The 25,170-nt window shown below is 39.7% G+C and overlaps 1 protein-coding gene across 5 annotated transcripts in view; it reads left to right on the top strand.

The window, feature by feature from the left end:
* SNCAIP (synuclein alpha interacting protein) overlaps nucleotides 1–25,170 on the top strand; it is a 97,567-nt gene that overhangs the window by 49,494 nt on the left and 22,903 nt on the right. For all 5 annotated transcript variants that reach the window (XM_075411494.1, XM_075411492.1, XM_075411493.1 and 2 more), the window contains exons 4-7: nucleotides 12,367–13,229; nucleotides 14,902–15,081; nucleotides 18,134–18,247; nucleotides 23,576–23,701. In XM_075411494.1, coding sequence (XP_075267609.1) covers nucleotides 12,367–13,229; nucleotides 14,902–15,081; nucleotides 18,134–18,247; nucleotides 23,576–23,701 — 1,283 coding nt within the window. The remainder of the gene's footprint in view (nucleotides 1–12,366; nucleotides 13,230–14,901; nucleotides 15,082–18,133; nucleotides 18,248–23,575; nucleotides 23,702–25,170) is intronic.

Genomic DNA, 25,170 nt, shown 5'->3' with positions numbered 1-25,170 from the left:
CCTATCTCATTCTACCCTAATCTTCCCCCTTTCCTCCCCCACCCTCCGCCATCCTCCCCTCCATATTCCCCTTATCTTCCCCTTTCTGCCCCATTACACACTTCGGTCCTTGCTCTGCCTTGCTCCGTCACTCCTCTCTCTTCTTTCTACCTTCTTGTTCCTTGTTCCCTCCTTTCTCATATGTTTCTTCCTCCCTGCTTCCCCTTTTGTCCCCTCTCCTTGCCCCTTCTTCCCCCCACCTTCCCTCCTTCTTACCCATTCTTCCCACTCTGTCCCCATTCTCATTCCATTTCTCCCCACCATTATTCCCCCTGTTCTTCTTTTACTCCTACTTCCCTTTACCTTCCCTCTTTCTTCCCCACTTCTTCCCCCTTCTACTCCTCATTCTTCCCTTTCAGTCTCCTTACCATTCATCCCCTCATTCCTCCCACCGTTCTTCCCTGCATTCCTCCTCCCATTCTTCTTCCCCATTTTCTCCACCATTCTCACTGCCATTCTCCCCATTGTTTGCCCACTTGATCTCACTACTATTCATCCCCACCATTCTTCACCTCATTCTCCCCGGTGTTCATCCCACAATTCTTTCCCCCCATTTCCTGAGAGCTTACCCTTTCTTCCCCCACATTCTTCCTCCCCCAGTCTTTCCCACCATTCTTCCCCATGAGTGTTTCCTGTTTTTTTCCCCCTAGTCTTCCCCACAGTCTTCCACCCAAATCTTTCCCAAGATTCTTCCACCATTTTTCTAGACCCTCCTTCTTCCAGTTGTTTTCACCATTGTCCTCCCCACTATTCACTGCACCCTCTTCATTCCCCACCCAGTACCCCCCTCATCTCTTCCACATCTCCTTCACCTCCATTTTCTCCCCACCACCATTTCTCCTCCTCTCTCTGCCTATCAGGATTATCAGCTGATCGTGTGGCAGCAGGGCATTGTCTTGTCCTAAAAAGAATTAAAGCCACTCATTCACTTAGCTGCTGCAAGAGCAAGGTGAACCAGAGAAGGAGTGCAAGAACAGCCCCCAAGACACGTTGTACAGTGTGGTCTGTTCATGAGTACTGCTCAGCCACAATGGCAGCAGCAATAGCTGTTTTCAGGAAGAATAGTGTATTCTTCTAAAAATTCAGATAATAGTTTTAAAGTAAAATTCAGACCAATAGCAAGGATGAAGATTGTGAGCTCTTCCAGAAGACTGTGGGATATTGGAAACTTATTGTGTAGCTCTGATGTTGCATGGTCGGTTCTGCAGTTGGACATTTTTCAGTTATGATTTTAATTACATCTGCACTCGTCTGTTGCCTTGAAAAGGGGTTGACAGAAGCAAGTACAGGCATTTCTGGAAGACAGTAGTAGCACTGGGGAGTCTGCCAGTGGAAATTAATTCACAGCTTTGTTTTTTGAGTCAAAAAAGAGGTCTTTAGCACTGATAATAGTACTGGCAAATTGGAAACAGTATTAAAATCTATTTTATTATTCACGGAGTAAACATATATTTATATATGTTATATATATATTATATATTTTATAATCACTGGGTAAGCATATAATGCTGAACAGAAGGTGTCACTTTACATCCAGTGATTGGAAAAGGGGAAATATAATGCCCATTTTTAAAAAGCGTAGGAAGAAAGACCCAGGGAACTGCAGGCCAGCCAGTCTCAACTCTGTGCCCAGCAAGACCATGGAGCAGATCTCCCTGGGAACTGTGCTAGGCCACGTGGAGGATAAGGAGGTGATTGGTGACAGCCAACATGGCTTCACTAAGGGCAAGTCATGCCTCACAAATTTGGTGGCCTTCTACAATGGAGTTACTGCATTGCTGGAGAAGGGAAGAGCAACTGGTGTCATCTGCCTGGATTTAAGCAAAGCATTTGACACTGTCCCGCACAACATCCTTGTGTCTACATTGGAGAGACATGGATTTGATGGATGGGCCACTCAGTGGATAAGAAATTGGCTGGATGGTCACACTCAAAGAGTTGCAGTCAACATCTCAATGTCTTAAGTGTAGACCAGTGATGAGTGGTGTTCCTCAGGGGTCAGTACTGGGACCGGTGCTATTTAACATTGTTGTCAGCAACATGGACAGTGGGACTGAGTGCACCCTTGGCAAGTTAGTCACCAGCACCAAGCTGTGTAGTGTGTTCGACACTGGAGGGAAGGGATGCCACCCAGAGGAACCTTGACAGGCTTGAGAGGTGGGCCTGTGGAAACCTCATGAAGTCAAGAAGTCCAAGTGCAAGGTCCTGCACACTGGTCAGAGCAATCCCAAGAACAAATAGAGGCTGGGCGGAGAATGGATTGAGATCAGCCCTGAGGAGAAGGACTTGGGGGTGCTAGTTGATGAGAAACTCAGCATGACCCAGCCATGTGTGCCCGTAGCCCGGAAAATCAACCGCATCTTGGACTGCATCAAAAGAAGCATGGACAGGTGATTCTGCCCTCTACTCTGCTCTGGTGAGACCCCACCTGGAGTATTGTGTGCAGTTCTGGAGTCTTCAGCTCAGGAAAGACATGGACCTGTTGGAGCAGGTCCGGAGGAGGCCACAAAAATGGTCAGAGGACTGGAACACCTCTCCTATGAGGAAAAGCTGAGAGAGTTGGGGCTGTTCACCCTGGAGAAGAGAAGGCTGCGGGGATACCTTGTAGCAGCCTTCCAGCACCTGAAGCAGGCCTGCCAGACAGCTGGGGAGGGATTTTTTACAAGGGCATGAAGTGGCAGGATAAGGGGTAATGGCTTCAAGCTACCTATTACTCTGAGGGTGGTGAGGCATTGGGCCAGGTTGCCCAGAGGAGTTGTGGCTTCTCCCTCCCTGGAGGTGTTGAAGGCCAGGTTGGATGGCGCTTTGAGCAACCTGGTCTAGTGGAAGATGACCCTGCCCATGGCATGGGGGTTTGGGACTAGATGATCTAAAGGGTCCCTTCCAGCCCAAACCATTCTATCATTCTGTCATTCTGTCATTCTGTCATTCTACATCCCTGTACAGACTTCAGTATTTGAAATACCTTGAAATACCAAGAGACCTGCATCAGTCAACATTGTGTAGGGCCCCATCTGTTGATTTTTCATAGTTGCTTTTGATGCAGTCTGTTGCCTTTGTCGCAGGCCATTAAAAAATATTCTCCAAATTATTGTTGCTATGTGCTATTTCTGATGAAGATAGATTGTATCATAAATCTTTTGTATATGTGACATTCATGTTCTTTTATATCTGTGTTCCATTGACAATTTAAGTAATTACACATAGTAAAAATCAAGAGGTTGTACGAAGTGCTGATCCAGCTTTCTACCTCATACTGACTCCTGCTCATTTAAGGGTTGCATTTCTTCTTTAAAATAGTGAAGAATGTGGAAGTATAACTATCCAAGTATTATTTTTTAAAAGAACTAAAAGTTAAGCAAAAGTTAGCCATAGGATTAGGTATGTCAGGACCCTAATAGCGTAAAAAATAATTCTCTGTCCGCTTTTTCCTGGAAAAATATTTAGTTCAACAATTAAGACAAGAGTATACAGAAAATAATATTCAACTTTATACAGACAACCATTTTTGCCAACAAGATTGTTAAAACAGATTTAAACCAGACGGTTCCTCTTTGTGGAATTATATTTTTTAATTAGATGGCTGATATTATGGAAGTTTTACTATTTGTTGTTCACAGATAAGTTTAGCAAATAGCCGTCTAAATCCCAGTTGCTTTCCCCGTTTCATGTAAACATTGAATAATATGTTATTAACATATGAAACTGTTTGGTTGCATTGTTTTCAAATTACTCTAAGCACTTCTAATCCTAGGCAAACATACCAGTGTTTACCAGTCAGTATGCTTTCTCAAGCATTTGACATAGATCTTTCAACAGAATTTGGGGTGTTTTCAACTACTTCTGCCTGCCTGTAACTTTTGCTAAAATTATTTGTTCTTTTGGACAAGGAGAAGTTAGAAAGTTTGAGAAAGATTTTTGCTATGTGTAGTTTTTCCTCCCTGAATTCCCACTGTCACCTCCCTTTATTGGCCAGCACTGGCCAGTGATCTTTTTCAGCGAGAAAGTCCTGTGGCTCTTTCCTCACCCTTTTGCAAGATCTGCATGAAAATCATGCAGTCAATACAGTCTAGTCCTGACTCCTTTATGTTATTCCTTGGGTTTAGGGAATTCTGACTTAGGAAAATTCCAGTGGATCCTTGGAGCCAAAGTATGCGTGTCAGTACCCCCTGATTACAGGGTAAAAGATATATGGAATTGGAGAAAAGGTGTAAGGTAAATCCTGGTTTATGCACAATAAGGAGTGATTAAGGGTAATTGTTTTCTCTACCATCATACTTCAAGAGAATGATCTTTGTTGCTAGCATAATAGCCATTAAGCAGGGCATTGTTCTTCAAAGACAGAAGATAAAAGAGTGCAGTTTAAAAATGGATCTAGCGAACTCATTTTTCTGAAATGAAGTGTTAGTCAGCCTACCCATTGATTTCTGGCATTGTCTAATGTAGAATGATGAATTGAAACAGAAATCGGTCCTTTATGCTTTTGTTATTAAGCATGAAATTGGTTGCTTTCTTTTTGGGCTGGTTTTCTAAGGGCACTCGAGCAAATAGTTCAAGACAGCTGTATTCAACGAGCTTCACTGAGCCATATCGTTGAAGTATATTCTGTTAGCTATGATGACTTTTAGTTGTCATTAAGTGTATGTCTCAAACGAGGACAATATCCTACTCTAGATCTTTATTCACAGATTGATAAAAGCAAATTCATCTTTAATCTCCAGCAGTTATTGTTCTGTACTGCTTCATCCATTTCCAAAGTAAACGTCATTCACAAAATTATTCAAAAGATTAGTTTCCTGCTTGAGAAGAAACAAAAATCAATGAATATAAAATTGCATACAAGTTCTGTCTCAAGCTCTTGGTCTCTTTTTTAGTCGTAAGACAAATAGAAGTAATATTTGATTTGGAGGCAGTGTTACATGGCATTAAATTCACAGTCTGTTGTGCTCCAAATGGCTTCCAGGTAAATATGTCTGATACAATACAGATTTGATTGGAGAATTCCTTGTAGAATACTGAAGAATTTTCTCAGAAAAAAACAGTAGTTAGTATGCAGTGACACTTGTGATAGCTATATCCCCTACTTTAGAAACTACAGCTTTTATAGTGTTCTTCCTCAAGCCAAGACAAGAAAACTTGTTCATTCACTGAGGCTTGCATTAATGTCTGAATTACCTGGAAAATATGCATTGTTATTTAAAATTATGAATTATTATTTACCCTGTTTATCCTTTCTTTCTTCTTTAGAGTGGCTTCAAATTCCACTTAAATGGGAACAGACCCTCTCAGTTCTTAGCTGTGGAGGGTTGTTATTTAATTCAGGTTCTCATGCTATAAGGCTTACATTAAAGAACCCTAAAATGTACTCCTGGAAGTTATTAATATATTAAAACTGTAAAACAGTGCCACCTTCAGTTAAAATTGTTAAATATGATTTCAGTGGTATTAATAAAACAGTAAATAGATATTCAGAACTGGTTTTGATTATCCATCGATGTGTAAGGGACATCTCTTCCTCCATCTCTTGGAGCCCCAGTATTGCTGCCAGTGTTGGAGATAAATTGGTGTTAAAAGCCATGAGGAATTTTCTAAAAGTTTCCCTAGTGTAGACAACACCTCGGTGTCTGTATACAAAGTCAGAACCACAGTGCTTTAAATGGCTCTGGAATGACTACAAGTCTTAATTGGTTCAAGAGTCTCTGCTGAAGTCATATCAAAAGCAGGAAGCTCAGGCATTTCTTTCAGACAACAGTAAAACTCCAAGTGTGATACTCTGTGTATACCCTCTGCATGCCCCCAAATAATTACATAGCACATGAGCAAGATATGGTGAAATACTGCATTTAAAAAATATTTAATAGGTGTGGACAGTTATCGATCGTAATCTCAGGCTTCCTTAATGATGCTGAGTGAACTTTTAAAGCAAGGAGGAAGAATTTCAGATAAAGGAATGTCATTTGAATGTGTTCATCCTTTGGTAGCAACAGAGTCAGACTAACAGAGTTTGTTCTCATTTACGGAACTATAGAATCCTAGAATAATTTCAGTTGGGAGGGACCTTCGAAGATCATCTAGTTCAACATCCCTGCCATGGGCAGGGACGTCTTTCACTAGATCATGTGCTCAAAGGCCCCTCCAGCTTGACCTTTGAACACTTACAGGGATGGGGCATCCACATGTTCTCTGGTCAGTCTGTTCCGGTGTCTCACCAGCCTCATTTTAAGGATGCAACACCTTGCACTTGGCCTTGTTGAACTTCATGAGGTTCACATGGGCCCATTCCTCAAGCCTGTCAAGGTCCCTCTGGATAGCATTCTTTCCCTTAATGAACCAACTGAACCACTCAGGTTGGTGTCATCTGCAAATTTTCTGAGGGTGCACTCAATCCCGCTGTCTATGTGATTAATAAAGATATTGAACAGTACCTGTCCCAAAACAAAGCCCTGAGAAATACTACTCGTTGCTACTCCATTTGGACATTGAGCTGTTGACTGCAAGTCTTGGGACATGACCAATGAGCCAATTCCTTTTTCATTAAATAGTCCATACATCAAACCTGTCTCTCCAAATTAGAGGCAAAGTTGTTGTGGGGCACCATGGGAAAGGCCTTACAGATGTCAAGATAGATAACATGTGTAGCTCTTCCCTTGTCCACTGATGCATTGTAGAAGGCCACTAAGATAATTCAGGCATGATTTTCCCTTGGTAAAGCTACGTTGACTGTCTCCACTCACCTTTCTATCATCAATATGCCTTCAGATAGCTTCCAGGAAGATTTGTTTCACAATCTTGCGAGGCACAGAGGTGAGGCTGACTAGGTCAGTAGCTCCCGAGGTTCTCCTCTTTCCCCTTTTTTGAGGGTAGACAATTGACCAGGCTTGGACTGTCCTCTCGTGAACTGCTAGGCTGCAACAGCAGTGTAGTATGGCTGTGGGCAAATCCTCTTGGGTGGGTGTCAGGAGGATGGGGCCAAACTCTTTTCAGTGGTGCCCAGCGACAGGACAAGGGGCAACGGGCACGAACTGAAGCATAGGAAGTTCCGTCTGAACATGAGGAAGAACTTCTTCACTCTGAGGGTGACAGAGCCCTGGCGCAGGCTGCCCAGGGAGGTTGTGGAGTCTCCTTCTCTGGAGATACTCAAGACCCGCCTGGACAAGGTCCTGTGCAGCCTGCTCTGGGTGACCCTGCTTCGGCAGGGGGTTGGACTCGATGACCCACAGAGGTCCCTTCCAACCCCTACCATTCTGTCGTTCTGAGTGATTCTGTGAAATGGTAAAGAAGCTTCTTGTTGTGTTGTCAGCAAGGGCAAAGAGTACCTCCACGTATTGTGTACTGCGAGTTTTGAAGTGCATGCCGACGACGTCTTTGGGTAAAAGCCCCCAAACAGTTTCTTCTCTTGTCTGTTTTGCACTTTGTTTCCAGCTGGTTCTACCTGCAGGCAGGTGACATTGTTTCAGGGTGGTCATGTCTTTATCATAGCATAACCTAAGTCAGAAGGCATCTCTGAAGGCCATCTTTTCCGCCTCGATGTGCTTAGAGCAGTTCCAGTTACACTGGATTTCTCAAGGACCTATTCTCCAAATGAATGCTGCAATAAAGAGCGTTGCAACCAAGTTACTTTGAGGAAGTGTTACTAGGGAAGCAACCATAGTGCTGTAACTTCTTTGTCAGCGAGAAATAACCATGATTCAACCTCAGAGGTTCATAGACCATTGAAAGATCTATTAGGCATGATAAAATCAGCAGATAGTCTTATCATAGTCCAGGACTATCAGCTCCAGGGCCCAGGCAGCATATTGTTCTTCATTATTCACAGTTTTACTGTGGTTTGTGACTGCACAGGTATGGAGTTCATGGAAAACAATGGTTGGAATACAGAGAGTTTAGATTTAGCACAGTCTGGATGCAGATCACATCATTAGGTGGAAGCATTAATGGCATTGGTGACTGATAACTGTTTGGATAAAGGGAAGTCATCCAGTTTTTCTCCTGGACAGTGGTTCGATGCAGTTGACTATAAGATACTGCTCTCCATCCTAAGAAGGAACAGAGACAGCAAGCTAAAAAGGCTGAAGGATTTCGTTGAGGGATGCAACACAGCAATGGGGATCACTGGTTGTCACCTACAGAACAACAGGAGTGAACTGATATTCTTTTGGATTCCTATTAAACTGGTATGTAGGTGTCAAGGGACCTAGCAGAGCAACATGGGCTCAGTTTCCAGCTCATCTGCAAATGACTTCGATCTTCACATCCATTTTCCTGCTTGTCTGCACCACTGCCTGTTGTATGTCCCAGCTGTTCAACAGCAGCATTCGTGACTACAGAACATTGGTCAGAGTGTAAACCTAAATGAGTCCATGGTGATGGTGACAGAAGCACACAGTTAGGAGTTTGATCATTTCCTCAGTCAGTCAGTGCTCTTTGCATGTCAGTTATTCCAGGTTCATGAAGATTTGGCATAGCAACATCTATACATACCACTCTACAGTATGGTCAGTTCATTTTGTCATGGTACCGATGTGTGAGATACAGCCTTTTACCACCTCCTGTGTGTGCCACTAGTGCTGTAAACTGCATGAAGCCATCATCATTTGAGGAATGTTTATGTATGCATATGCCAGGGAGACACACTCTTGCATGCACACCAGACATGAAGAAGTTTCCTTATAGAGCTGAAGTAAAAGCTGAGTTGGTTGTCATTTTCATTATACACAGGAGAATTTAAAGGTACTCTGATGTTTGACATTAGATTGTAAGTATCACAGAAACTGCCTGCCACAAGGGTAAAGTTTCATCTGTGCATGAGGTAGTCTTGATGATTGGACAAAACTCATATAGTTACCCTATGATTCTACAGATCCTCATATATGAGGTAAAACTCCCCTTCTCACCTTCCCATGCCCTAGATACAGAGATGATGTTGAAAAATGCTCCAAAGTCAACAGATGCTTCTAACTGGAAACATGTTACAAGGATATTTGTTAGAACGTTCAAGGTCAGTTTGGGTTCCTGAAATACAATCTGATGAAGTGATTAAAGTGCAAGAGAAGTTGCTTCTTAATAGTCCCCTTTTCTGATTATTGGCCCCCAGTAGTTCTAGGATATCTACGAATAAATAAATAAATGAATGAATGAATGAATGAATGAAACTATAAATAAGCCTACAGGCCTCTGTGTTCACATTTTGCATTTTCTCTTTCTCAAGAAGAGCACAAAGTGCAATATGTGGTGAAGAACTACTTTTGCAAATTTGACCCTTGCAGGTTTTCATCATATACTATTTTATTTAGTGCCATGGAGATGCCTTGGCACCTCGGGTCTGTTGGGCAGCACGACACTTCTTTACTGATGTGAACAAAGTCTCCCCAAGTTTTCCTCTCTCTTTTTACTTCAGCAATACAAAAACTTGATTGTCCAAATCTCTCATGTTACTGAATGAAAGTTAAAGAAATTATTTTGGCAACAAGAGTTGGAAAAAAAAATTTGTCATCACCTTTTCACATTTGAGATACTGGTGCACAGAAGAGATACGGCTTATCCAAGATTATACTGGAATTATTTGTCAGATTCTGGAATCAAGTTTGCTGCTCCACATTCCATGCCTTAAACTCTGACCATCTTTTACTGTTGTTTATAAGAACCGAACAGTATTTATTGACCCAGACTTTTGATGGTCCCTGCCTGAGTTACGAAGTATGGAGAGATGAGCAAAAGGCTTTTTCGTTGGAGCAGCTGTTGAGGACTACTCACATAACTCCTGCTGTGCTGTTGCTCTGGAGGACATAGGCAGCACTTACTTTTGCTTCTTCAGTGAACAAGCATTAGTAAACAGAACGAAAGAGATTCAAGCCATTCCATGGTCCACAGTGGCCTATGTTTTTAGTGTTGTGTAAGGGGAAACCATGCTGTAACTGCCTAAACACTCATGCAGCCTGCACAGCACCCAAGTAGAAAATAGCACAAAGAAGGATTTTGTCTACCAGTCTGACTCGCTTTCATCCCTACTGCTGTGTGGTTAAATGCTATCTTCTAATCCTTTGTTAAATGCATTGTAAATTCATCATCACAGTTAAGTGGAGATTAAGTTCATAAGGCGGTAAAAATATTGGTGGTTGTTCTTGAAGTTCCAGTTTGTTTTCTTGAAAAACAGTGTTTGTAAAGAGATGTTGGAAAGAAAAACAATGAAAAAATAGAAGTACCTTACTCCACTCTAATAAAAGAAAAGAAAAATATATGACTTTACAATGATCCAAGACAGATTTGTAACACAGGTCACTGCTTCCTTGCAGTGTCCAGTTTTACAATTTCATCATCAGTGGTTTATGTAAATGTGTGTTATTAAGGTTAGAAAGTGGAGAAAGCCAAGCAACAAAATAAGTGTAAGCTTAAATAAAGTCACAAAAACCAAAATGTTAATGCCTTTTCCTCTGTCTAGACCCTGGTGTTGAAAGCAGTGTTTTCATAAAACTCAGACAGAATTCATTTCCATACTGAGTGCTTAATAGTTCCTGTCAGAACAAAACAGCTGGGAAACATATGGTATCCATTTCCCTGTATCACTTGGAAAAAATTTCACATGTAAATAAAACCAACATAAAAGTGTAGGCCTTTGAACCTAGAATCTTATACAATACATAAATAAGTCAGTACAGTGCGTTCTTTGTATTGGCCCACTAAGTTACATGCCTTTCGATTATTGTTATTTTTATTTCTTCTTCAGAAATGTATTTTTAATCGCTTCCAAAAGTTTTAAGGTAATTTTCAGACATCCGTAACTACTAAGCTATACTAATCTTTCACTTCAGACGTTAATGTTGCACTGAAAGTGTATATATCTGTTTCCTTAGGAAGGTGTTCATGGCAAATTGTGTGTTTGGACCACAAATTAGATCCCACTGATATGCAGTTAGCACGTGTAATAAATCTGCTTTGTTTAAACAGTATTCTTGACTTTCAGAATGCATTAACTCTTAGTGTACATTGAAAGGGGCATAGAGACTGCCTAAAGGCTTTAGTGGTTTTAGTGCTGTACCTCAAATAAAGATAACTAAATAAGGAAAACTCTTTGCCAGAGTTCCACTGATTATGGAGATCGTAAATACCACCAGCTGGGACTGTGTGAAAGAGTGCAAATTCAGTCAGATTGAGTTCAAGTTCAGTAGGATTAAGAGTTCGGGTGCCTTGAGCTCCTTTTCTTCTCTGCAATCAGATTTACTGGGGAGACTCCATATCCTGAAGTGCACTGAAATGGTCTGGAAGGTCTAGAGCTGCATATATGTGCGTGTGTGTGTGTGTGTGTGTGTGTGTGTGTGTGTGTGTGTATACAGGTTATGTATCTAAGGGATGGAAAGCTTGACAGAGAAGTGGAAGGATGAGGAGAAGTGGAAAAGGAAACATCATACTGGAAAAGGTAGACTTAATTTTCATATTAGGGAATCACAAAATTGTTCAGCTTGGCAGGGACCACTTGAGATCATCTAGTCCAACAACCCTGCTTAAGCAGAGTCAGCTAGAGCAGGTTAAGCCGAGGGCTGTCTCATCAGATTTGGAGTATCTCCACAGGTGGACACTCCACAATGTCTCTGGGCAACTTGTGCCAGTGTTTGACCAGTCTCACAGAAAAAAGGTGTTTTGTTGTGTTCAGATGGAATTTTATGTGTTTCACTTTGTGCTCATTACCTTTTGTCCTGTCAGTGGGCATCATGGAAGAAAGCCTCGCTCTTTCCTCTGCATTGTTTCCCATAGTGTAATTGTGCACAAGGATAAGATTTCTCCTTGACCCTTCACTTCTCCAGGCTGAACAATCCCAGCTCTCAGCCACTGTTCATATGAATTTCCAGTTCTTGTATGAAAAATACTTCTCCCAGAGATAACAGACCTTAAAAATTCAATTATTGTTACTGTTGTTAACACAAATCCACTAAAAAGTTTTGACTAACCCTTTTGTTGACTTCCCAGAAAATCATCCTACTCTTGTGATGCACCTTTCTGCAAAGAAGAAAAGCAGAGTGCAAACTAGCATAGTTGAGCAGGACTGCTGTAAATGCCACTAGGCTCTTATTGATGTCCATTACTTGATTAAAATGACTTTATTTCAAAGTGATTGCAATGTATGTCCTGGTTGAAGAAAGTTTCTTTTCTGGAGTGTCACCTTTTTCAGCTGTTTTGATAGAGATGCTATTAAATATGCTTGGATATAAATGTGGCATGTTACCATGTAATTCTTGTTTCTGGTGTTTGGCCAGGTATATCTTTAAAGCGTGCTGCATCATGTCACACGTCTAGTAGTAATCACTTCTAAATCACATTCCTCTGTTTCTCTAGTTTCCAGCAGCAGCTGGAACTGTGGGGTCTCAACTCTTATCGGAAATGCACAGAAACCAACAGGAATTGCAGATGTGTGCAATAAATTCAGACCGGTGAAAAGGGTTTCCCCATTAAAGCACCAGCCAGAAAGCTCTGAGAACAACGAAAGTGATGACCAGAAGAACCAGAAGGGAGAATACCAGAAAGGCAATGATTCTCAGTCTGCACCTCCAAATGATGACCAGAGCCCTGGAGAAGGAGAGAACCTTAAAAGCAAAAACATTGAGCCTGCTGTTCTGCTTGGGGAGCTGGAGCACTATGACCTGGATATGGATGAAATTTTGGATGTGCCTTACATTAAATCAAGCCAGCAACTTGTTCCTTTTACAAAGGTAGCTCCTGAGAAAAAACTTTTGGGTGTATGTTCAACAGTGAATGGTCTTAGTGGCAAGATTTGCTCTGCAGGGAATGCAGAGAGCTCGCCTGCCAGTGGGACGCAGTTCTGTGTGCTGTCTGCTGTGAAAGGCTCTCAGCTGAGAAAAACGCAGCCCATTGTCCTTGACCAGCACAAGCATTTAACAGAAGAATTAGAGCTTTCCCAGCCTTTAGTTAAGTGTAGCTCAGTCCATGAATCTGAAGCCCAGGGCAAGGGCTTCCTCAGCAGGACTTTTGTTGATCCTCATGCTCACAAAACTGAGAAGACTATGCCAAACTGCCACTTGAGGACTTTCCACCTGCAGACGGTGGTGGCGGAAAGCAAGCAGCTAGAGGAACTGAGTATGAACTGGAGCAGTGCTGGGGCCCCAGAAGAGAGGAGCGAAGAGGTGAAAAAAATTAAGAGCATCTTAAACATTGTAAAGGAAGGCCAAATATCTTTACTGGTAAGTATCTTCTTTTTCATAAAACACGTAGAATAAGAGTGATCTGCGATGTGGTTTATGAAGCTAGTGAAGCTGATGAAATGCGTATTTTGAACGGCTGCCCTTTTTGTCTTATACACTCCTTAGAAATTGAGCATATCAGCTTCCAAATTGAGAGTTTTAATCTTTAAATCAAATATGTAGCGAAACCAAGATACTGGTTTTATGTAAACGTGGCCAAGATTGATAGTTTATGCAGTAGATCACAATATATAGAAGGCATTTTAACTATTGAGGTCACTTAAATAGCAAATTTACATCTTAATTGAGTTTTGCCTTTCACAACATTCGTGGGTCGCTTTGTTCAGTTATTGCTGGTTTACCTTAGTTGTTATTTAGAGGCTGGTGATGGGAACAGAGAGGCTTCTGTTGTGTTCTAATATTATTCAGGAGTGTTTATGCTGTCTTGTTGCAGCAGCATTCTCAGGCAGGAGCTTTCTCTAAAGCTTCGTTGGCCTCTGACCCATATGAAGTTTTTTAGTAAATTCTAGCACTGTGATCAAGCACTCTCAAAGATGGTTTCCAAAGTAACTAGATTCAAGTTGACACAATGATGCAGAGCGTGTGATCTGCACTCGGAATGGCTGGTGGAGGCACAGTGTATGTATAAGAACTGCTTTTGTTAGATTTTTGTTTAGCGTCTCTGTTTACCAGTCTAGCTCAAGCACAAAGGCATGCTATTAGCACAGCAGCAAGAACAAAGGCAGATATTCAAAGACTGAGGCAGATATTCAAAGAACAGAGGCAGAAGAGAGTATTAGGTTTCTCAGTAAGAAGTAAAAGCAAATTAAATTCACCCCGAAGTAGGAATTGGGAAGAAAAAAAGAGGTCATCATAGGTAGGTAAATGGAAAGAAAATGCATATTTTTCCCAAACAGGCCAAAGCTTCTGAGTGAAGTAGACTCATCAAACAGTACTCTGGCAAGTCTGCGCAACTCTGGGAACTTGTCATTGCTACTCCTTAACTCTGTCTTCCTTCTTCCATTTGCATTATGGAGCATTTCAATCCAATTACTTTGTCTCAAAATTAGATTTGGGCAGAAATAATCTTTTAGGTCATGGTTGTGTAGTACTTCGGGTAAATATTGCAACAGTTTTTTCATGGAAACAAACTATCAAATGAAAGTCTTGTCACGTGTTTTAACTACAGTTTAGATTGTGCTTAACGCGACTTCAGTCATGAGCAAAATTAATCAGGAAATATTTTAGGAGTTGTGGATGCTTTCTGTTCAATTAGTCATCGACAAAGTGCCAAAAAAAAAGAAAAAGGAGAGAAACCAAACTCAGAATAGACAGAAATAATGAAAATGTGGGTATTTTTGCAGCTATTTCATTGATCAAACTAGTACAAAGACTTAAAGCTACTCTAGATCTTGCATTGTTGTATGGCAATTGCATGAGAAGAAGAGAAACTACACAGTAAATCAAGCCAGTGAGCATCCCGCCTCTATCCTGTCACTAATAGTAGCCAGGTTCCATATAGTGAATGGAAAAGCTCCTGGTTTTGACTTATAAAAGAACAAGCCTGTGGGGAAACATATTTGTATTTGGTTTGTGTCTTGGGCTGTGAGGCTTAATGTTCTGTGTATCTTTTTATCCTTAGTTGTAACTAACATAATGCCTTTTTTAACAGCCACATTTAGCAGCAGATAATCTGGATAAGATCCATGATGAATGTGACAACAATCTGTTGCATGTAGCAGCATCAAAGGGACACACAGAATGCCTGCAGCATCTCACTTCTTTGATGGGTGAAGATTGTTTGAATGAACGAAACATTGAGCAGCTGACTCCAGCTGGATTAGCAATAAAGGTAACTTAGTCTCTGTCTCTACTGTAGTGTGACATAAAGGTCACAGTTTCTTTCTGTGATGACAGTAAGTATTACATCCAGCAAGACGTTATTTTTCAAGCGTTTTGTTAAGAGAGCAAAAAGAACTTACGGCTGGCACCACATAATCAAATAAAAGTCACTTACTATGGCAGGATACAATATCGGCTGTAGAATACTGACATTTTGTGTTTTGTCAATGCATATACATTCATTTTTAAATCAGTTAATGACTCTAAAAAAATTACTGTATTTTAAGGAACCTTCATTTAACTCAGACTCAGTTGTTTCTTTAGAGAGTGTAACAGTTTCTCTTTTTTTACAAATACAGGTATAATCGTGTAAGACAAGTGTAAGAATGTGTTTACAAAGCATAAAAAACCTCTGATCCACATCTGGAGGTGAAACTTCTTGGTAGTCTGGAACAATTGCATCGAAGTTAAATTGTACATGTTACAGAACAACTTGTCAGAAACTGCAAAAGTTAATGTCAAAGCTTACAGGAAAACCTATTATGGAGGAAAATGTAAAAATTATTTGTATTGCTGCACTAAAATAAAACATAGTGGTGTACAGGAAGGCTGATTGTTTAACCGCACTGATTCTGGTTCTTAAGTAAGTGAGACTGAATGGTTGAATGCCATTTCTTTTTGCCACAAAGTACCTTCGGAAGAAAGCAGGAAAGAGGTGAAATATAATACAAGAGTTTCTGTTTCTTCCGGGGTTCAGTTGTTATTTGCTTCTTGGGAAAACTTTAGAAGCTGGCAGAAGACTGATGGATTCCATCCTGCAGGTTTGCATCTTTGAGACATCATTTCAGTGACCTGGGGCCCTGGTCCAGGTCTCAGGGTTATGTTTTTTTGATTTTTCTGGGACAAGCCACATGAATATAAAATTAAACTGATATCTAGTTATACTAAAGAAATTCTATTATAGAAGTATTTAGCTTCAATACCTTGGCCCATGCCCAGACTGAATAGTTATAGTCTGCCAATTTCAAGTCCTACAATTTAAACTGGAAACGGTTTTCTTTCTTGTTTTTTCAACCTAGGTATATAATGCGTTTATAAGCCAATAAAACCTTTTGTCTTTTTCTCCGGAAACACTGGCTCTTTAAATAATTGGTTCCTTTAGATTCTATAATACTTAAGCCAGCTTTGATATTCACGGAGAAGTGTGTAAATATAGTGGGGTTCTTCACATAAGTGAGGGTGCTCTGGCTCAAGTGTTTCTAATGATGACTTGCGTGGCTGGACTTGTCTTGGATCATTGCAAAGTTTTGTGAGAGCCTTTAAGTAATCTGGCACAACTAAACTTTGGAGCTCTTGATCCTTACTCCCAACATGTTTTTGCACACTGATAGAATGAACTTTATTCTTCTTGCCCTTACTTCATAACATTCTAACTCCCATAATGTTATACTATGCAGGGTGTTCACCTATGTTCCACAAGCATGATGGCTATCAGAACAGAAGAAAACTTGTGTGCAGGAACAGAAGTTTCCATGGAAGAGAATTTCAACAATTTAGTGATAATGCATAACATTTCCCACTAAGAAATGACTTAATTAAATCTAATTCCTTTGATTTAAGACCGCTTTCTGACCTTGAGCTATGGGCTAGAAAGCGGAAATGGAGCTGTGTATTATGGCCAGTCACACTGTCATAGTGATGGTTTGTTTTAACTAACTGTGGAGAAATACTTTCCACATTAGCAAAATTATCTTATTTAGCAAGTACTTAATTTTATTAATTCTTTAATTTTAAAAATACAAAAATATTTTACTCTGTTGTGATACAAAGAAAAATGAGATAAAAAATTATTAGTCATGTTTACGAATATTTGAACCCAAATATGGTGAGATACATTTTTCTAGCTTAATTAAAAGAACACAAGTAGTTTCGTTGTTTTACTTCATTACTGATATTGAGAGAAATAGAGAAAAATGAGTAAAATGGTGTGCACTTTCGTGTTTATATACATACATGTGGAAGGAATAAGACAAATATCAAGTGAATTTTATTCCAACTTTTCTTTCTCCCATATAATTTTAAATGAGTTAATATTTATTACATTCTTCTCCTTTTTTAATAAAAATAAAACTGAAACCTGAAATGGATATTTCTTTCCTTCTCATAATAGCTTTTCTATTTTATGCACACAAACAACTTTTTATGTTATGTGTGTTGACCTCTGTGAGGTTTTGACTGAGCAATTGAAATACTTGTTTCAGCTATAAAGAATGTAATAGCCTTTATGAACATGAGAGTTGGAAAAAGAAGTAACAGCAGGCCAGAATGTAAGTCATGCCAAACTGCATTTACTAAGGTACCATTGCTGAAAAGGGTTTGCAGCAAGAGAAGCTGCTCAGAACTCTTGTATTTACGCTGGGCCACAAGCATGCTCTGAGGAAGATGTTCGTCTTCTTCCATAGCACCTACATCCCGCTTCACAGTAACTTGCAGATTACTGGTAGTGTGCATAGCAGCTTGAGAATGTTGAGACTAGGATGTAAAAGTTCACGGCAAGAACCACCTCCTTGTTTGTGTTTGAATGGTATCTATTACAGATAGGTCGTAATCCTGAGGATTAGGTGTTCAGATACTACATACATAGGAATAATTTAGGAAACATACATTTAATTAGTGATGAATGAAGACTGGAGTTTGTAAGTAAACTATTCACTGTGTTCCAAGCAAATCATCTCGTGGTCATTGAGCCTTGCTGTACAAGTGATGGAAACAGAACCATGGTTTTGCTCTAAACGATCCAAGAGTAGGAGCCAGATTGTGTATGTAATACTATTCGACTGCCACTTTGACATTGCCCATTTCTCTATAGTCAATAGCCAAACTATTACTGATACAGGACAGCAAGATAAACAAATGCATGATGTGAGAGCAGATAAAAGAACGCATTTTCAAACAAACCAGAATTTTGTAACATTTTAATAATTCTGATAAGCTTTACCCTGTTTGTAGATGCGTTTAGAACTGGAGGAGCTGGAATTTTTTTTTTTTTTTTATTTGTTTAGAATGGTCAGCTGGAGTGCGTTCGGTGGATGGTGAGTGAAACAGAAGCTATTGCAGAGTTAAGCTGCTCAAAAGACCACCCAAGCCTTATTCATTATGCAGGTTGCTATGGCCAGGTATGACTTTCATTTACTTTTTCAAATAGATTTAGATGCTCATACAAGAATTGCAGTTTAAAGCATCTTTATCATTTTGTGGCTTTTAATTACAAGTGTGCTGAATTAGTTCAAATATAGCAAAATCTTTTCCCACTTAATCTGTGTATTGTTTGCAGTATTTTCCCTATTAAGTCTTTTTTTTGTAAGCTTCAAGTAATGGCTAGGAGAAGATTAGCTGGTGTATTAGGCCAAACTATCAAGTCTTTTTTTTATAAGCTTCAAGTAATGGCTAGGAGAAGATTAGCTGGCATATTAGGCCAACCTATCAATCCTAAAAACACCTAAGGAGATTAGCTGTCATGATCCCTGTAGAACTCCTAGGATACATCAGAACATCATCAAACTTTTTGGGTAGTTCACATTCTCTTTCTAGGAGAGACAAATCTCAAAAATTTTTGGCTAATTATGACAATTTAGCAATTCAGCATGTTGGCAGTGAAGTGTGGTGAGATTTGAACATCATATGTCTAGCTCTAGCGAGTTTTATTGAGAATTACATGGAAAAATATGTTATAAACCAATCCTGTTCCACACCTAACTTATCTGTAAATCTAATGATGAGAAACCACAGAAGTACAGCATTTTAGTGTTTTGCTAATGTCTGGGGAAACATATGCCACTTAATCGCATCACATTCTTTTCCCACAAAGTCTGTTTTTCCTAAGTAGACTTTGCAATAACCCCCTCTTCAAAGGACCTTCTCCAGCATCTACTACAGAGGGAATAGTGATTGATTATTCTTCTCTAATCTCTTTGGCAGATGGGCCACTTTATCATCTAGTTTCTTCAACAGACGTTAAGGATAAGTGCAGAAAACAGGCGCTTTTTTTGTGCTAATGCATTTTTTCTCTTACTTTTTAAGAGAGAACAAACAAAATGTAACCACTAAGAAACTTATCTTTTTCTTTCCTGTCCAAGTGTGGTTGTCTCATTCAATGCCATACAATTATTGTGACCTCTTTCTGCTGTTAACTGATCCTGTACAGGCATGAATTTACTGGAGAAGGAGGGAAAGAGAGGGGATAAGTTTGGACGGCCATGGAGCTGGAAGTCTACCCTTTCTCCTGCTGGAGAAAGGCACATAGACACCTTTGTTTTCATACTTTGCAGAGACCTCCATTGCCTTTTCTGCACTCACCTACCACGCAGATGTTACATGTGCAAGTTAGGACCATGCTGGATATACTGATTGATTGTGTCCTGCCTTCTGTAGGAAGTTTGGCCTGTAAATCTAGCGCTGAATATAGCGAGGCTGGGACCCAGATCAGAACTGGATTCTGGAAAGGCATGTTTGCTACTGGGAGGAAAAAGTTTGGAAGAGAAAGTTTCATGTGAACTTACATTCGTATCTTCAATTGATTAGCCTAATTTTTGTCCTCATCTCAAAAGATATTTATACAAACTAAATCCAGTGAAGCTTTGTATTTTTTAATTGAGCTATCTGCTGCTGCCAGTAACAGGTCTGGCACACTTAATCTAGATTATTTTCAGAGCAGGACGGAAGCTCTACAGGTTAAGAAACACCAGCTACAATCAGCCACCCATGAAATACGAAAAGGTGATGCATAAATTTCTGCCAAATTTTTTTAGTTAGCTGAATGCCAAAGAAAGTTCACATGTAATGTCAATTACCTTTTTCTTTTTTATAATCCATAAACATTTTGCAAACATGAGGGAATGTTGAGGCTGAAGGGATGCCAGACTATCTTACCCAACTGTGTTAGAAGAAAAAACTTCTAGAAATTCAAATGCATAGTTGGCGCTATCCTTGAGGCTCTAATTTATTTTACCATTACTTACAGAAGAGATAATCCATGTAAACACTGGTCTTGGCAGAATTACAAGAGTAATATTTTTACAAGGAAGACCTGTTATGGAATCATTTTCTAAAAGAATCAGTCCATCCATTGTTTCCCCAGGCATCCACACCGCATTTTTCTTCAATATATCTCTTTTAGAATGGGCAGCAAAGCAGAGTTCGTAGCAAAGCTCCTATGTCAAAGGTCATCAAACCACAGTCATGGCCTGACTCCAGAGACCTCCAAACAATATTTTATTTGTCCAGAGAGAGAGGGACCACATAAGTTCATCCAATGGAGGAGGAGAAGAGCTTAAATTGAACCTGTAGCCTGGTCAGCCTACTTCCTAGCAAGGGCTTCTTTAAGCATGGGATTGAGCAAAGAGGACCATGGTGGTTGGCAGGCCTCTCCATGCCAGGCTTATCTCATGGGTACATGGCAGGTTGTGTACCAGCTGTGTCTGGCACAGTCACCATGTGACAGGAAGGAGATGGTGGTGCAGTCCTAGATGCACGCAGTAGGTCCTCACTAATAGCTTCACAGGGCTATGATTTCTTTCCAACATGGATGCTGTGGTAGCATGGACTGCACAGGTAAGAGGCAGAGGATGGGGAATGCCAAGAGTTTGTTGCCTCTGAGCTAAAGAGAGTCTAGGGGGACTTCAGGGAAGCAGAACTAGAGCATGACTGAGGACCTAGGAGGGGTTCTGTGCACCACTTGGCAGTGATGTAGCACTGGAGAGCACAATAGGGAGGAGTGTGTGACATTCAGATACGCAAATGCCTAACAACACACCTTTTTTGCCCCTCAGGATGTTTGCCCTCCTGTCTAATGTCATTTTTGTAAGGGTAATGTGTTGTTTTCACTTAATCCTACTCATCTACTGTGAAGGGATACAGGGAAGGGCAGCTTATTTAATTAATATGAAGTCATGGGGCTAGGATATAGCTGTAGAGTCAGTACTGTTCACCATGCTAATTCTTTGATTTGTATTCCATTTAATGATTTAAATGGTCTTTGTTAGTTGTTCTTTCTGCTCCAAAAGCCAGCTGACGGAACCAAAATCTGCGACCTGTCCCAAAACAGAAATTATGTATTGTAAATTTTCCCAGAATTTTTTCTTAGGGAGGTTTGAATTATTGTTAGTCTAGAATATACTAGAGGGATGTTAACTACTGGTACAACATAAGACCATTGTAGGTCTTAAAATTATCGGATATACTGAATAATTTGTCAGTATTTATCAGTTGCTGTTACATAACAGATGTATGATTATTTTCTGTTATCTTAATCTCATAAATTTTCTTGCTATCCTTAATTTTTTCTGAATATAATCAGTTGATCGCTATAAACCTATTCTAAGAACATTTTCTTCCAAATACATTACGTGAGTGTTACTAAACTGATATATGAGATATTTTGATGTATGAAGAAAATAGTTGTTTTCTTTTTTTTTTTTTGTGAAGGATACATTTGTTAAAAACATAGGCATGCGAGAGAAACACAAACTTTTGGAGTAGGCCTCTGACTTGTGCCTGTTGTCAGCTGATGCACAGACAGTCCTAAGTAGAGATGATTGCATTTAGCCATCCAGGCACTTGATTTCTGTGTTGATAAGATAAATGACTAGAAAGCATCATTTGCTTCATGCTGATCATGATCATAAAATTACAGAACATGCTTAACATTCTGGTGCCTATTATGTTCCAAAGAAATATATAATTTCAAAGCTATAGTTGTCTTCCAATTCTGTAGAAGAGTTTTGCTAAAATATTTTTCTTTTAATTATTAAAACATAAGGGCAATTCATGGGAGTAGTGTAATCCTTCTTCACTGCTGGCCAACACCGCAGGCATCTCCCGAAATTGCTCAAAAGTATTTTAAGAAGTGTATGGGATCTGAAGTCATCTCTCCATGCTGGCTGTCAGCTGTACTGGGCATTCAGCCAAGGGGAAGTAAAAATACCTATCCCTTCACCCTGTAGTAAAAACAAAACTGCTGTTAATGTGGAAATATGAAGAAGATAAGTTCCAGACAGAGTAGCCCTCAGAATTAGTAAGCAGAGATCCAGGTGTGTGAATGGGCAGAATTGTTTGGAGGAGACCTGAAAGTCTGAGAATCCACCTCCTTTTACTTCACATAAAAATTTCTGTGGTACTTTTGTACAAAAAAATAGGTTTATACACTAGATTCCTAGATAGAATTTCCTTTCCATAGTTTTATTCTTTACGTTTCCTACCTAATTACTGCTCAGAGTCCTAGGCATGTTTTCAGTAGTGTTTAATTTACATACACTTCACTCTTACAGACCCACATATGTAGCTGGGTGATTGTGTACTTCTGTATCACTGAAGCTACTGATGTGCTGTAGTTTGTCTGTGCATTGGTGTTTGCCTCACCAACACTAGAATCTACAAAGCCCTTTTGAACTAGAGCTCCTAGCCAGTATCAGACATGATAGATATCAATGGAAGTAATAAAAAATATATGTTTAAATACAAAAGTTTTAAGCTAGAAAGTCATTTGTTCTTTGAGCTATTCAGATGCAAAAACTGGGAGTACAGATGTAGTCAGCTATCCTTTAATGGACCTCAGTTTTTAATGTAATCTATAGATTTATTCTGGATTTTCAGTATGTATCACATTCTGCAGGGCACAATGAAATTTAATCTGGAGAGACACGGAAGGTTCTTGGGGAGAAGATTTTTCCAAATAAACCTGCTGGGGAAAATAAGAAATAAAATAAGCTTAGTGCACATATATAAGCTCTCCATTGTTAGAAAAGAATACCCATATAAATGTGTATTAGACCTGCATACATATACAAAAAGCGGTGTTAAAAATGTTTGACACCTCAGTTTTGGCTTCCAGACTTTCACTGGCAAGTTTTTCAGTCCAAGTCTCCCCATCCTTCCCCAACTACAGGCACATACAAATGGTCTGTTGGTCGATACACTGAGAGCTCAGGACAGAGAGATTTCCTTGGTATAGTTGTGTTACTTCTCCTCTTGCGCAACAGCCCAGAGCTGGAGCATGATGTTAGATTTGAAGAATCTAAGTAACTGCTCAGCTTTGTGATCTGTGCATACTCCTGTTTTAATTTTCCAAAGAGGCTTTTGAAGTTTTACCATATTTCACAAGATGATTTTCAGACTGACAAATAGGCTGTTCTGCCTCAGGTTTCCTCTCCAACGTACAAGCATGCATGCTTTTTAATGTACAATTTCTCAGAATGTGCTACAGTACTCATATTTTTCCTATTATGTCTTTTTATAAAACAAAGTATTTCGACTCCTTTCCTCAGGAAAACAAAAACAAAAACAGAGGCAGACTGATGATATACGAAGTCCTGCAAAGTTAAGAGAGGCTGAAAATACGGAATTATTGGACAGTATTAGTAACAGATAATAATACCAGTATTCCTCTAGTACATTTAGCTTTTCATTATTTCTCATCTTTTGTGACATCTCTTTCTGCCTCCGTCTAGGAGAAAATCCTTCTGTGGCTTCTTCAGTTTATGCAAGAACAAGGGATTTCACTGGATGAAGTTGACCAGGATGGAAATACTGCTGTTCACATAGCTGCTCAACATGGCTATCTAGGATGCATACAGGTAGAACTGATAGCTCTGTCAGAAACCTCTTAACATGAAACTTGAACGACAACAACAATTAAAATGGTTATAGGAGATTTTACAAGAGGAAATAATTACTGATGCATTAAAATATACTAGGATAAAGAATTTTAAACCATTAGGACTCAGACTGAAATACTGAAAAACTCCATTTTTTGGATTCTGTTTGCAATTATGCTATTATTAGCCAAAAGTAACTGTTCTATTGCAAGAAGAAAGCATGGTTGTTTATACATAAGCAGCTAATGTATATATTTTCATGTTACAGAAGAGTAGTCAGCGTAGATGTGCAGACTCTTCTTACTGTTCTGATATTTCCCTTCTGTTTCTTTCTCCAGAGAACAGTTGTAGCTCTCTGGCTTAGGGGAAGTCTGACAGATAAGTTTCTTCTGTGTTGAAGGATGTCCACTTTAAATAAACCATCCTTTCCAGACTTGTAATCTTTGACTGTATCTATGCTAAACAATGCAGCTTGATGGTGATTTCTAACTAATTCTTGATGAGTCAGTTTGGCCACTGAAAGCAATATAGTTCTGTTGTACAGAGCTGCTGAAAGGGTAATTTGTCCTGCTGAGAAGGCTAACACAGCTACAGTACTTTTGAGAGACAGATCTGAATAAACCGGTTTGGGTACCACTGTACAGTACCAGCATTCAGTGCAGACATACCAAAAAGCTGTAGGGTTGAACTGGATGACTAGGTGAAGTCTCAACTTTGCGTAGGATTGCAGATGTGCCCTCTGTCCTTCAGAGTCACTACAATCATTAGTCACAGGAGTACATTTCAGTATTTGGTGTTGTCAGCAATTTGAGTAAAAGCTGTTTGGAGAATAAATGATAATATTATTCCAGGAGATTGCAGAAAGGTATTTACGAAACAAATTAGTCATTGGAAAAGAACAGAAAAAAGAATAAATAACCACATGGCAGAAAGACAAAAAATTGAAATCAGAGTGATCAAGTCAAGAAGGGGAGGAAAACATATCTAAGAAGGAGGAGTAACTCTTGGAGTCTAAGGACTCGAATATGTGTCAGAAACGTGTTAATCCTGTTACTGCACGAGCTGATCCATAGCACGTGTTAGGCCACTGCAAACACAGAAAATTTTTATTAGTTCAATCCTAAAAGAAATGTAGCTAGTCGATTCTCATTAGCTAACCTCTTCTGAGGTTATAGTTGTGCACACTGTTATGTTGAATCTACAGATGCATAGTTGCTTATTATTATTATAGCAGTCTGTTTATGTATCTGCACAAGATTGTAAAAGCCAGTTTGAGAGTCTCACATAATAAAAAATGAAAAACAGGTGACAGTTGAGCTGAATGAATGGGCCTGAAAAGAACATAGCTAAATAGACATGGAGGACATGACCATCTCTGCATTTTCTCATTGATGGGGCGTGTCTTTCTTTTAAAGATGTCAGGAATGTAACATGTACAAACTCTTACA

Source organism: Opisthocomus hoazin, chromosome Z (assembly GCF_030867145.1).
Source record: "Opisthocomus hoazin isolate bOpiHoa1 chromosome Z, bOpiHoa1.hap1, whole genome shotgun sequence".
NCBI classification, from domain to species: domain Eukaryota; kingdom Metazoa; phylum Chordata; class Aves; order Opisthocomiformes; family Opisthocomidae; genus Opisthocomus; species Opisthocomus hoazin.
The sequence above is the reverse complement of the archived record's forward strand: the minus strand, read 5'-3'. Positions and strand labels throughout refer to the sequence as shown.